We start from the raw sequence: 12,795 nt of genomic DNA, 5'->3' as shown, positions 1-12,795 counted from the left end.
TTAACAATAATACTTTAAAACTATAGATAATTCAATTGACGATATCTTTTAATCCGTTCATCGAAATCATACACTTTCTAAATGAAAAGTTATTAATTTTTCGTCAGCTTTCCAACAACATGCATATCATATACCTTATCTCAATCACAAATGTATTAAATTAATAATTTATCATAAACTATCTAACGACAATAATACGCGTACAAGCATGCATAATCAAATATACTCGAGCACTAGTCAGGAATACACTAACAATATATAAAAGTTAAGTTAGAGTGCTCACATATCAATATTGAGTTTCAATATTGCAGGAAAGTATGTAGGCGCAACGGAAATGATAAACACTAGATTGACCTCACGAGCATACCCCCGAACATTACCCATAACCTCCATAGCTATAACCCATAATTTCCTTAGTTCTATCCCTCTCAAAAAACTTGTTTTGAAAATAACTCGCGCATGACCTCATCGTACTATTTTATGTATAATACTATTAATAATACTTGATACTACTAATAATAATAAGATTAATAATAATATTAATAATAATATTTTGCATAAAGAGAGAATGGGAGAGGGATCGATGAAAAACTGAATCAAATAAACTGAATTCGTGCAACTTAAAAAGGATGTAACCTCACCAACCCCCTCATGCGATCGCATGAGGATGTGAGGGTGGTCTCATGCGATCGCATGAGGCCTAGTTCCAGCTACTATTCGATCAATCAAGGGCTGCCGACAGTTTGTTTAATATATATATATATATATATATATATATATATATATATATATATATATATATATATATATATATATATATATATATATTATATTTATATTTATATTTATATTTATAATCTATATAATTAATTATATATAATATTATATTTACGTATATAGTTAACTTGTAAAATTTGTTTCATTGAGACGTACGTTGGAAAATGGTTTATGACTCGGTTTCGATTTTTCAAACGAAGTTTCGTACGCTTAGAAAACTTGTACTTTACATTTCGTGACTCGTACCCTTGTCCAAATATAAACTAAAATCATTAATAAACAATATTACACGAAGTATAACTTATACATTTGAGTGTTTTGGTCATTTGCTTCTATAAATCCACTTCTCGTTGTTTATTAAAATATGTTTAATAATATATATAAAATATCGAAACATTCTATAACTATATTAATATTATATTGTAATATATATATATATATATATATATATATATATATATATATATATATATATATATATATATATATCTTTATTTTAGGAATCTCATATATATATAATTGAAATATTTACTTAATATAATATTTAGTTTTTCAAAACCAATTATATTTCAAAGTCCATTTTATATAAGTTAACTCGTTTGAATAATAAAAGTTATTATATCAAATAATGTTTTTAAATATAAAAACTAAATAATTAATTTATCAAGGGACACGAGGCAATCAAAGTAAATCACGCTTTTGAAATTTAAACGGGAATCTTTATTAACTTTTGACTAACTCTCCTTAATGACACTTTTGTAAATCACTTTACCAAATATTCCGAATACTGATAAAATGAAATGATCCCTTAAATCACAGTGGACCTCACAACTGAGACTCGAATCATAATGAATCTTAATAACTCAATCATTTAATATTAACTTATAATTCCGTCGTCAAATACGATCATGTAAAGTATTATACCTAATACTTTGTTAACGTTTTCAAGTTATAATATATATATATATATATATATATATATATATATATATATATATATATATATATATATATATATATATATATATATATATATATATATATATATATTCCAATTCAATTATAATGGTTCGTGAATCGTCAGGGTTTGGTCAAGATTAAATGAATGTATGAACATAGTTTAAAATTTTTGAGATTTAACATTACAGACTTTGCTTATTGTGTTGGAAACATATAAAGATTAAAGTTTAAATTAGGTCGAAAATTTTCGGGTTGTCACACTAGATAAAATAGTTTCAGAAAAGTGTTTAAGATCAAAATACGCACCCTTTTGCATATTTTGAAGTCCCAATTCGAAAATTTTTACTCCAGCCACCGTAGCTCCGCCGTAGGTTTCATTTTTTGGTCACCGGAGTTCTAACTAATTCGAAGAATTTCATCCTTATCCATCTTGAGGTCAATCCGTATCATACCACATGGATACATCCAATACGTATCCATCTAAATACCTACATATTCGTAACCGTACCTCTGCATCAGTACCCATATATCACAACCGTATCACTTAGATCCGTAAACATCACCTTCACACACTACACCATTAGAATTGGCCAACAGTGATGTTGGTAACTTCTTTGAAGAAAGAATCTGAATGGAGAAAGAAGAAAGAATCTGAATCAACGATAGCAGCCTCGCAAACCCGAATGAAGAAAGAATCTGTCTCTAAATTGTTTCTAACTTCTTTGATCACGTTGTCAACCAAAGAAACACTATCCAATTCAATGAAAACATAAACTGTTCCGACCTATTTAAGTTCGACTGATGAACGAGCAACAAACAAAGCCATGCCAAATCCTATAGCTATGTTTACTAAAGAAAATTTTCTTTGAATATAATAAATGCATAAAATATATATATGCATCTTGGTACTAAAATTTTCTTTGAATTGTTACTTTGAGATAGAATTGCAAACTAAACTAAGCAAGTTAAATAAAAAATTATGATCAACATTTTTTAACTATCTACGCCGTAAATCAATCAATACAATCTAATAAGAAATATAGTTTTCCGTAAACAATTTACTTGAAGTGTGCATGTATACTTGGTTCACTCTATATTTTTATTTGATTCGTCAACATTTTATGGCATTAAAAGAAAAAGAAAGTCAATATTCAAATTTAATAACATTTCATCTTTGTATCTTTTCTTTTAATTATCTCTTGAACAATAAAGTTTTTTGAGTACAAAAGATTCAAAGGAGATTGAATATTTTTGATTCAAATATATACGGTATATTTAAGTTATCTCATGATCATTTTTAACCTTCTCTCTCGACTCTTCTTTTCACTTAATCTTATTATTAAAGCATTCCCAAAGTCTACAACCGCCAAACACCTTAGCCAATATTTGGCTCCAATGGCAACCAACTGCCAATGCATTGCCAATCTTCATGCGTGATCATTTTCGTGGTTATAAGGCATTTTGCATCACGTAAACTTTTCATGATTTATAGTTAAAAAGTAACATTGAATGGTTTGTAGTCAAGTAATAAATTTAGGATTAATAATAAAATAATAAATGAGTTCATGTGATGGTATGTCATGATTAAGAGTGAATTGTGATGGGTTAGTGATGGAAAGAAAATGGGAGGAAATTGTGATGTGACGCTGATATAGCGGTGTGTTAATATAAAAAAAAGTGTCATGAATGAGAATGCTCTTATAAAATTGTTTTACATTCCTCAATATAATCAGTTAACAAACTTCATCATATCTTATACTACGTAACATTTTAAACCATTAAAAATTGTAACACGCATTGCCTCTGATTACTTAATTAATAAACGTTTCCTCATACTCAAAAAACGTATTCCTTTCATAAAAAAATGTCTTTCTTAATATTTTTGTTTGTTAAAAAATTATCATCTATTACTTTTAATAACACTAAAAATATCATTAAAGTTCTAATTATATTCTTTTTCATTATTAAAATTCAACATTAAATACAACAATTAATTTATTACTTATTTTTTAAAACAACATTTTTTATTTTTTTTTTGAAAAGCAACAAACTTCTTTATAGAATTAGAATCAAAGCATTCTGTACATGTGAGATAATACATCCACTCAAGCCACTCGCAATACACATACACTTGGGTGGAAATTTTACAAACACGAACACGAAGTATTTATACATACATTTTTTAAAACAACATTAACTGAAGGTAAAATTAAACAATTTATTAATATATTTTAAATTCAACATAAAATTAAACGGAGCACTTTTTATAGAATAGAGGAATCAGTAATTTTGAAATCTAAAACGTACTACGATTAATTCATGATTGAAATTACTCTACCTATGAATAGAAATATAAATTGTATTTTGTCACGACTAATTAAAAGCATGATAAATAAATACTATGTTGACAAAGATCCAAAACACATTGGTGATTTTCAACACAAAAAGGATAACAATTAATTTAAGAAAATAGGTAAAAATAGAACAAGTTCAATTCTCAAAGTTTGATGCATTGGTGATGAAATAGTAATAATTTAATTTGCAGAAAGAGAATTGAGGTGCTTGGTACGTAGCTTACCGTCAACAATATGAAAAAAGACTGAGCCACCGCTTACTAACCACCATTCATAATCCGACGCATGGCCTGTTTTAGCTACCGTACAAATCGGAGATGCACAAATCAAATTATCAAATTTTAATACCTAAAACCAGCCCCTGGTTTCTTTCATTTCTTGTTTTCTCTCTTTCTTTCTCTCAAGAACAACCAAACAAAGCTGCAAAGAATTTTCATTTTTTCTTTTTAAACTTATCTTCAACAACTCAACCCCACTTCTTTTAAAGTTTTTTGCACCCCAAATCAACAACCTTTTTCCACTAATTCAAACAAAGGTGGTTTTTTGATTCTAGGGTTTGGTTTTGTCAAGAATGTGTGTTTAAAAGAGAGGATTAATTAAGTTTGTTGTGTGAAAGGGATGTGTGTGTGTAGATTAAATTAATTTAATTAAATATAATAATAATAATATTTGGATGCATATAGACAGATAAAGTTAGATAGATAGATATATCAAGTTGTGAAGTTTTAGCTTAATTAAGTTAAATATCCAGATGTTTTATGTTGTTTTTTGTACTCTCATCAAGTACAAGCTAGATTTGATAACTTCTTTTTAGTTACCACCTTTTTTTTGTTTTTTCTTTTTGAATTAAGATTAAGATCTAGTGATATAATAGAAACCCCATGTATCCTAAACAAAAGAAAGTTGATGTGATGGAAGTTTATGAAAATATTGGTGAGCAGGAAAAACGGAGTACTGGTTTTGATGCATTGGGTACAACTATGATGACAAGCACCGATGATCAAAGAGGGATCTGGGAGATTGATGTAAGAGCACAACAACAAAATTTACTTCACGAAATGAATGATCCATCCATGTTTTACAACGATCAGTTTCCTCAAATTCCTGACTTTCCATGCATGTCTTCTTCGTCGTCTTCGTCCTCGAATCCCGCTCCCGCGAAGCCGATTTCATCGGCGACAACAACGTCGTCGGCGTCCTCGGCTTCTTCTTCGACTTCCTCGGCACAGTCATGGGCCGTGCTGAAGTCGGAGTATGTGACTGAAGAAGAAGGTGATGATGAGTTGAAGTTGAATAAGAAAAAAATAAACCTTGGTGTTGAGGAGAGTGAAGGTGTTCCGGTTATGTCAACAACATCAACGGTAGCTGAACGCGGCGGTGTTCCGCTACCGCGGCCGTTGGAGACAACTGATGGTAGTGGGACTATTGACTGCATGGATGTAATGGAAAATTTTGGGTACATGGATCTGATTGATGCGAATGATATGTGGGACCCATGTTCGATTTTTGAACAAGATACCCCAAATATGCAACAAGAACAGGGTGGTGGTAGTGGTGGTAATGGTAGAGGAAACAGTAACCGAAGTGATGTGGTACAAGAAGGTGAAGAAGGTGATGAAGGAAGGTTAGATGAACTCGGGACGATGTTTTTCGATTGGTTGAAATCGAATAAAAATGTTATATCTGCCGAAGATATGAGAAACATTAAGCTGAAGAAATCAACAGTTGAATGTGCTTCAAAAAGATTAGGATCTTCAAAAGAAGGAAAAAAGCAATTACTCAAGTTGATACTTGAGTGGGTGCAACAACACCAACTCCAAAGAAAAAATAGCGGCTGCAGCGAATTACTCACTGCAGTCGCAAACCCTAACCCAAACCCGAACCAATATCCTTTACAACAACCTTACCAGGGACCCCCACCACAGGCACCTCCACCGCCACCTTTTAACTGTAATTCTTGGGTTCTGCCCGGTGAGATGAACCACGGATTTTCACCGCCTCCGTGGATCCCACCTGCCGTAGGGTATCCGTCGTACATGTGTACGACGGATGCCCAGAATAACGGAATGACGATGGTGGCATCACAACCGACACCATCGTTTTCTTACATGGGTGGTGGAAATCAGTACAATTCGGGGTTGAACTGTAATATTAACCCGTATGGTAATCAGGGTTCAGGTGAATATCAAGTTCTTGAATCTGCACCATCTTGGAACCCTTCACAGCTCACCATGGTTGGGTCTCCTTATAACAACCAGTTTCCTGAAAGTTATGCTCCACAGATTATGCCTTTAGCTTCAAGTTATCCCGAACAGTATCCGTACAATCCGAACGTGTACACAGCTGGCGGTGGAGGCGAACAGAGGGTGATGAGGTTAGGTTCGTCTGCGACTAAAGAGGCGCGTAAGAAACGTATGGCGAGACAGCGTCGAACGTACTTTCACCATCACAATCATTCAAGACAAAATCATAACAATCATCATAACAATATGGCCAATTCGGATCATCAACCAATGTTAGTTGATGATAATTGTTCATCGAAATCACATGGTGGAGGTTGGATGTATTGGCCATCTCCAACGTCTACGGCCACCGTTCCACCGCCTTCTGTGGAGGTCCCACAGCGTCTGTCCTCGAGACCGTTTCAGTCATCTGGTGACCCTTTGAATAAAGAGAATTCAACAGATAAACTGCATGTATGTTAAGCTTTTTATAACATTTGGTCATATTTTTATATGATTAATACATGAGGATGATATTTTGATTCCTAATTTGTTTAATGTGATAATTAGGGACTTAAGACTGAGAAGAATTTGAAGTTTCTGCTTCAGAAAGTATTGAAACAAAGTGATGTTGGAAGTCTAGGGAGGATTGTGCTGCCTAAAGTATGATCTTAATTTATTAACTTTTGTTAGTTAGTTTGTTTAAATACAATTAGTTTATCATATTTTATGTAATCTAATTTTGTTTGAATTTGATTTAAATAACAGAAAGAAGCCGAGAGTCACCTACCCGATCTGGACTCTAGGGATGGAATTTCGATTGCTATGGAGGATATTGGGACTTCTCAAGTGTGGAACATGCGTTATAGGTATTGCAATTGTTACATTTAGTCGTTATTTACGTTTAATTTATTGACCTTAAATATGAAGGCATTTGAATTTGGGTTCAATTGTTGAGTATGGAACTAAGTAATGTTTGGTTTCCTTTATAAATGTGGAGCCTCAGGTTCTGGCCAAACAACAAAAGTCGAATGTACCTCCTAGAAAACACAGGTTAGCACTCGTTAACAACTTTTTTCTGAATTTGGAATGTGTTCGTTAGTATTTCCATACCCACTTCTAGGACTCACCAGAAAATTTTGATTTAAAATTTTCCTATAATCGTTGTTGTATTAGTAAACAGTACCTAATGTTACATCTGTGATTAACAATATGTTCAATCATATTTCTTTTATTCATTTTCAGGTGATTTTGTGAAAGCAAATGGGCTCCAAGAGGGAGATTTCATAGTGCTATATTCCGACGTCAAGTGTGGCAAATACGTAAGTATCTGTTGATCAAATTCTTCATATATGATTTCGGTTTCCCTTAAAAATCCAACATTGAAAAATATAGTACACCTGAAATGTAACTAAACGTTGAGCAAACTATACATTTGATATTACAAGCTCAAGGCTTATCTATTATTATATGAGTTTTGCTAGTTAGTTGATCGCTTATCTAAAAAAATATATATATGAGTTCTCTCTATTTATCTAGCTAGATAGATCTAAATTTAAGCATACACCTTTATCTAGCTAGATCATCGCTAGATAGATCTAAATTTAAGCATACACCTTTAGGCCTCCCAATCATTTTTCGTACTCCCTCAGTCCTAATATGTTTGTCTAGTATTCCTTTTTGTTGATTAGCATGATTAAGGAGAGTTTCTTACCATTACTTTATGCATATATAACAAAAAAAAATATGCAAAAATTAAGAGCTGAACTGTTGTTGGTGATTTTAGTGTTATCAACAATCATTTTAGTTAACTGGGATTTACTAGAAAGCAAAGGCTTATCGAATTAAGCTCAATGACGAGTTTGGAGAGTGTGGAGTGCACGCTCGTTCGAGTTAATTCAATAAGGTATTGAAAATTACATCTTTTCATGGGAAGGTAACCACGAATGGTTACATCTCTTCATGAAGAGTGATGTCATTTCTAAAAGATGTAAATGAAGAGTTGCATCTTTTCGGTGAAAAGTTGCATATTTACATTGAAAGGTTGCGTCCTTTCACTCGCACCTTTTCACTTCCTATAAATATAGGAATATGTTTTTGCTTTCAAGATGAACATATAAACAGAAACACACACATACTCTCTAACAATTTGATCAGTGATTTCATTGCCAAAAACACTGATTGCGTTCTTGTCTTATCCCTGTAAAGATTTCGTGTAACCGAGGCAATCGTAGGGTCGAAATACTTTATAGAGAAAGTGAACACACGATTCAAGAACGAATCCGGCAGTCAATTCATACCCATTTTCTAACAAATCTATAAAGTATTAAGTTGAAAAACATGGATTGGAATCGGATGGATGTTTGAAGTTGTGAAATTTATCTGAAACTCTCTGATTAAGAAGATGCATGTAGTGGAATCTACATGGGATATCAATCCTTCTTACTTACAGATACGCTATTCTGTCCTTTCTATTTATTTTCATGGCATGACTAATTAACATGAATTACATGTGAGAATTAATTAATTAAATTAATTAACATGTATGAATATCACTGTGATTCTAAATGATATTTTGGCGTTGGTATTTGCAATGGAATTGCATACAGGAAAAGTCATGTATACATATGTATGTATGATGTATCCATGGAAATGGTTTTTTATAAAATATTGTAATAAATGATTGTTCAACAAAATCACGTGACCGCATGGTGGGCAAGAATTTCTGCAAAAAAGGATTATTTTTTTTTGTGTGTGTGTGTGTGTGTGTGTAATAGTTACAAAGATTTGGTGGTTAATTGAACTTGCCCTTAGACCCTTTGTGTTGCATCTTTATTTCTGGATTTAAAATCACGAGATTATTAGTTTGTCATGAAATTTTGCAAATCGATAATTTGTTCGACTATGAACGATACTATGTTGAGTAACCAACGTTCATGAAAGTTGTGGTTAAGTTGACCATAATTAGTCGTTGGTAACTGGTGAAATAAGGGGCAACAATAAACCATATAATTTTGGTGAAAGGGTTAATGTCGGTACATGAGGTGTCGGTTACTACATGGACTTTGTATAAAGTCATAACTGTTTCATTTCATGTTATTTAATTGTAGTAAGTATAAATTCATGTTGTTTGATTCTAATCCATAAAAGGATTGTTATGGTGTCTGTTAAGACATGGAAACCAATAATCTATTGATTACATGAATTTAATATGGATAACAATATCTTGAAGATGTTATAACTTCGCATGCGACTCTAATGATATTTTCATTAACATGTGGATGGATATGATGTAACCAACATTGTTACGATGATAATTATATTTATATTTCAAATAAATTGATCATATATTTTGAAGCATGGACTTGTTTCAAATATTTGATGGTTATAATTAGGTCATCAATATGATCCAACAATTGCTACGATTGTTTATGGATACTTGATGTCAATAAAAGAATATTTTGATATATTCTTTGGATATTAATATGAACGCCCCCATGGTCGTTAATGTTATTATTGTTGATAAAACAATGGTGATTAGTAACAATTGATAGGATATTTAACGGGTGGTAATAATCCGTTGGTTAAGTCTAAAGACAATATTATATTATTGTGATGTGACTATTTTGTTACTAATAAAATGATCATGAAATCTTTACTCATTGGTGAGACATGTCTACAATAACCATTTGATGATTTATCAAAATGGTACAAGTTAGTGAAACAAATATATTTTGATATGGAATAAGGATTAGATGTTGCTTAATTGTTTCTGAGTACCGATTTGCTTTGAAAATTGGTGATATGATGTGTGTGATACATCAAGTGACTAATTTAGCATGGTGTTAGAAAGATTAAACATGGTCTAGTGGTATTCATTGTGATGGGACTTAAGTATTTTAATACTTGTAAAAGTCAACCATAGACTATGGTTTAATTCACAATGATAATCCTTAAAGCATAATAAATTATATTGAATTTACTATTTACTGTTGATCAATAAGATGATACATCTACAAGTTGTTGGATTTTACACTTGGTATAGATGACGTATCTTGGATCAAAGGATTGATGTTGTGATTATTGACATTATAAACATTTGTTGTCATGTCTGCTTGGTCTTAGAAGTGGATTGACTAAGGTATGTTTATAATAATAATCTCACTATATAATGTAATAAGAATAATTGTGTACATGATGATAATGGGGATACATTATCAAGGGTGTACAAATGATAAGTTTACATTGTTGAGCCATAGAAAAGTGGACATACACAATGACTGATCAATCAATTAATAAATACTCGCGAGTGTCTTATGGTTGAATAAGAATTTAGTAAATCCTTTCATAGAAGGATTACTAAGGAAAGTTGATTGAAGTCGGAAAAGATGTGAGTAATGTCCATTTAGATCCCTAGTTATTGGGATATTTATGACTAAGGCATATAGTCAAATGTACAAGGAAAAATCTAGATATTTATGCCTTAGACATATAATGTTTCGTGAGGTGATCACGAATGGTGTGATGAATGTGAATTTTGTTGGGTCACAACAAAATTTAACAAAATCACTTGACAAAAGCATTAGCAGGAAGCGCGCGCAAGGGCTAATGATGTGGGATTGAAGTCCATTAAATCTTCCAAAGTGAGACGCCCAATTCCCTTCTAGTACAACGCTGGGAGCTGAATTCAATGAGGTAAGCTTACTTTCTGAAGATTGAAACACATAAATATTATGATCCCAAAGTATGTGTTTAGACCCGTAAGTGGAGTTAGGTTGAAGTTTAACTTCTTAATAGTTCTTTTGAAAAATTGCATATGCGGGTGCAAGACTAAAAGAGCTACCTATGTGAACATGAAGTTTTGCCGCTTCAATGGAGCTTTGGACTTAGCTGCCAATATGTTCACTGAAGGATTGGGACACATGGCTTATAATAGTGTCAAGATTGTCTTGGAGATATGTAAGAAACTGATGTGTATAATATTTTATAGTTTTCATATGAATTGAAGGGTTCAATTCTTCGTGAACACCCTGATTTTCGAATTCTCGTAAATATTATACTAAGTGGAAATTCAATTCTTCATGAACATTTCCATTTATGCATCAGTTTGTTCTGTTTGTTTAATTATTTTAGTAAATCAAGGATTACACTAAAATGGGGGAGATTTGTTGGTGATTTTAGTGTTATCAACAATCATTTTAGTTAACTGGGATTTACTAGAAAGCAAAGGCTTATCGAATTAAGCTCAATGACGAGTTTGGAGAGTGTGGAGTGCACGCTCGTTCGAGTTAATTCAATAAGGTATTGAAAATTACATCTTTTCATGGGAAGGTAACCACGAATGGTTACATCTCTTCATGAAGAGTGATGTCATTTCTAAAAGATGTAAATGAAGAGTTGCATCTTTTCGGTGAAAAGTTGCATATTTACATTGAAAGGTTGCGTCCTTTCACTCGCACCTTTTCACTTCCTATAAATATAGGAATATGTTTTTGCTTTCAAGATGAACATATAAACAGAAACACACACATACTCTCTAACAATTTGATCAGTGATTTCATTGCCAAAAACACTGATTGCGTTCTTGTCTTATCCCTGTAAAGATTTCGTGTAACCGAGGCAATCGTAGGGTCGAAATACTTTATAGAGAAAGTGAACACACGATTCAAGAACGAATCCGGCAGTCAATTCATACCCATTTTCTAACAACTGTGAAGTAAAAAAAAAAATACATTGTAATAATGGTATATTTTAAACTACATATTTTTATTTGTCACTATTAAATTGGGATAAATTGGGATCGTGGGAACATTTTATATTAACACAACTACACACTACATTTAGTGCAAATTATATCAAGTACATTTTAGTAAGTTGGGTCCTAATTTTCATTTCGTATTATTGGCAGTTAATTAGGGGAGTGAGGGTACGACAACCAGCCAGTGGTAAACCCGAGGTCAAGAAATCTGTTAAAAGAAGCTATCGAGGCACATCCCAATCTGCGAGAAGCTCTCCAAAATAACATGATTTAAGTGACGACGTTAATGTGCAATGTTATCATCAAATGGACTGCAAAGCTTCTCCATTTACTGCTAGTTGATATGATTACGCTGACCGAGTTTGGCTTAATATGTAACCTGATGATTGATGTTGAAGGTAACTTTCAATCTTGATGAGTTTGGTTTACGCAGGAGGTCTCTATCGAGATCTTTGGTTAGATATCGTTTATGTATAATTTCGTGATATAATTACTCATCTTCAATATGTATGTTGATTAGCATGTATAGTTGATCAATGATCATAATATGTGGTATGTAATGTTCAAAGTTAACCATCTCCCCCTTGGACTATATATATGGGTGGAGTAACTTGGTTCATTTGTGACACCTATGTATGGTAATTTGTGTTCTTGGTTAAATATGTATGTGCAATTCTCGAACAGATGACATAAATATATGACCACTTTGCATCAGTATTGTTAT

The 12,795-nt window shown here is 32.3% G+C and overlaps 1 protein-coding gene across 1 annotated transcript; it reads left to right on the top strand.

Annotated features, from left to right (window-relative positions):
- The first annotated feature begins 4,972 nt into the window (after positions 1-4,972).
- Positions 4,973-12,335, top strand: LOC139902505 (B3 domain-containing transcription factor ABI3-like). The gene is made up of 6 exons (XM_071885119.1): positions 4,973-6,787; positions 6,884-6,976; positions 7,082-7,182; positions 7,314-7,366; positions 7,559-7,635; positions 12,222-12,335. The coding sequence occupies exons 1-6, from the start codon at positions 4,973-4,975 to the stop codon at positions 12,333-12,335; spliced, it is 2,253 nt and encodes a 750-aa protein (XP_071741220.1).
- Positions 12,336-12,795: the final 460 nt, after the last annotated feature.

The sequence above is a fragment of the Rutidosis leptorrhynchoides genome, chromosome 3 (assembly GCF_046630445.1).
Source record: "Rutidosis leptorrhynchoides isolate AG116_Rl617_1_P2 chromosome 3, CSIRO_AGI_Rlap_v1, whole genome shotgun sequence".
Taxonomy (NCBI): Eukaryota; Viridiplantae; Streptophyta; class Magnoliopsida; order Asterales; family Asteraceae; genus Rutidosis; species Rutidosis leptorrhynchoides.
Note: the sequence above shows the minus strand (reverse complement) of the source record. Positions and strands in the feature narration are given on the sequence as shown.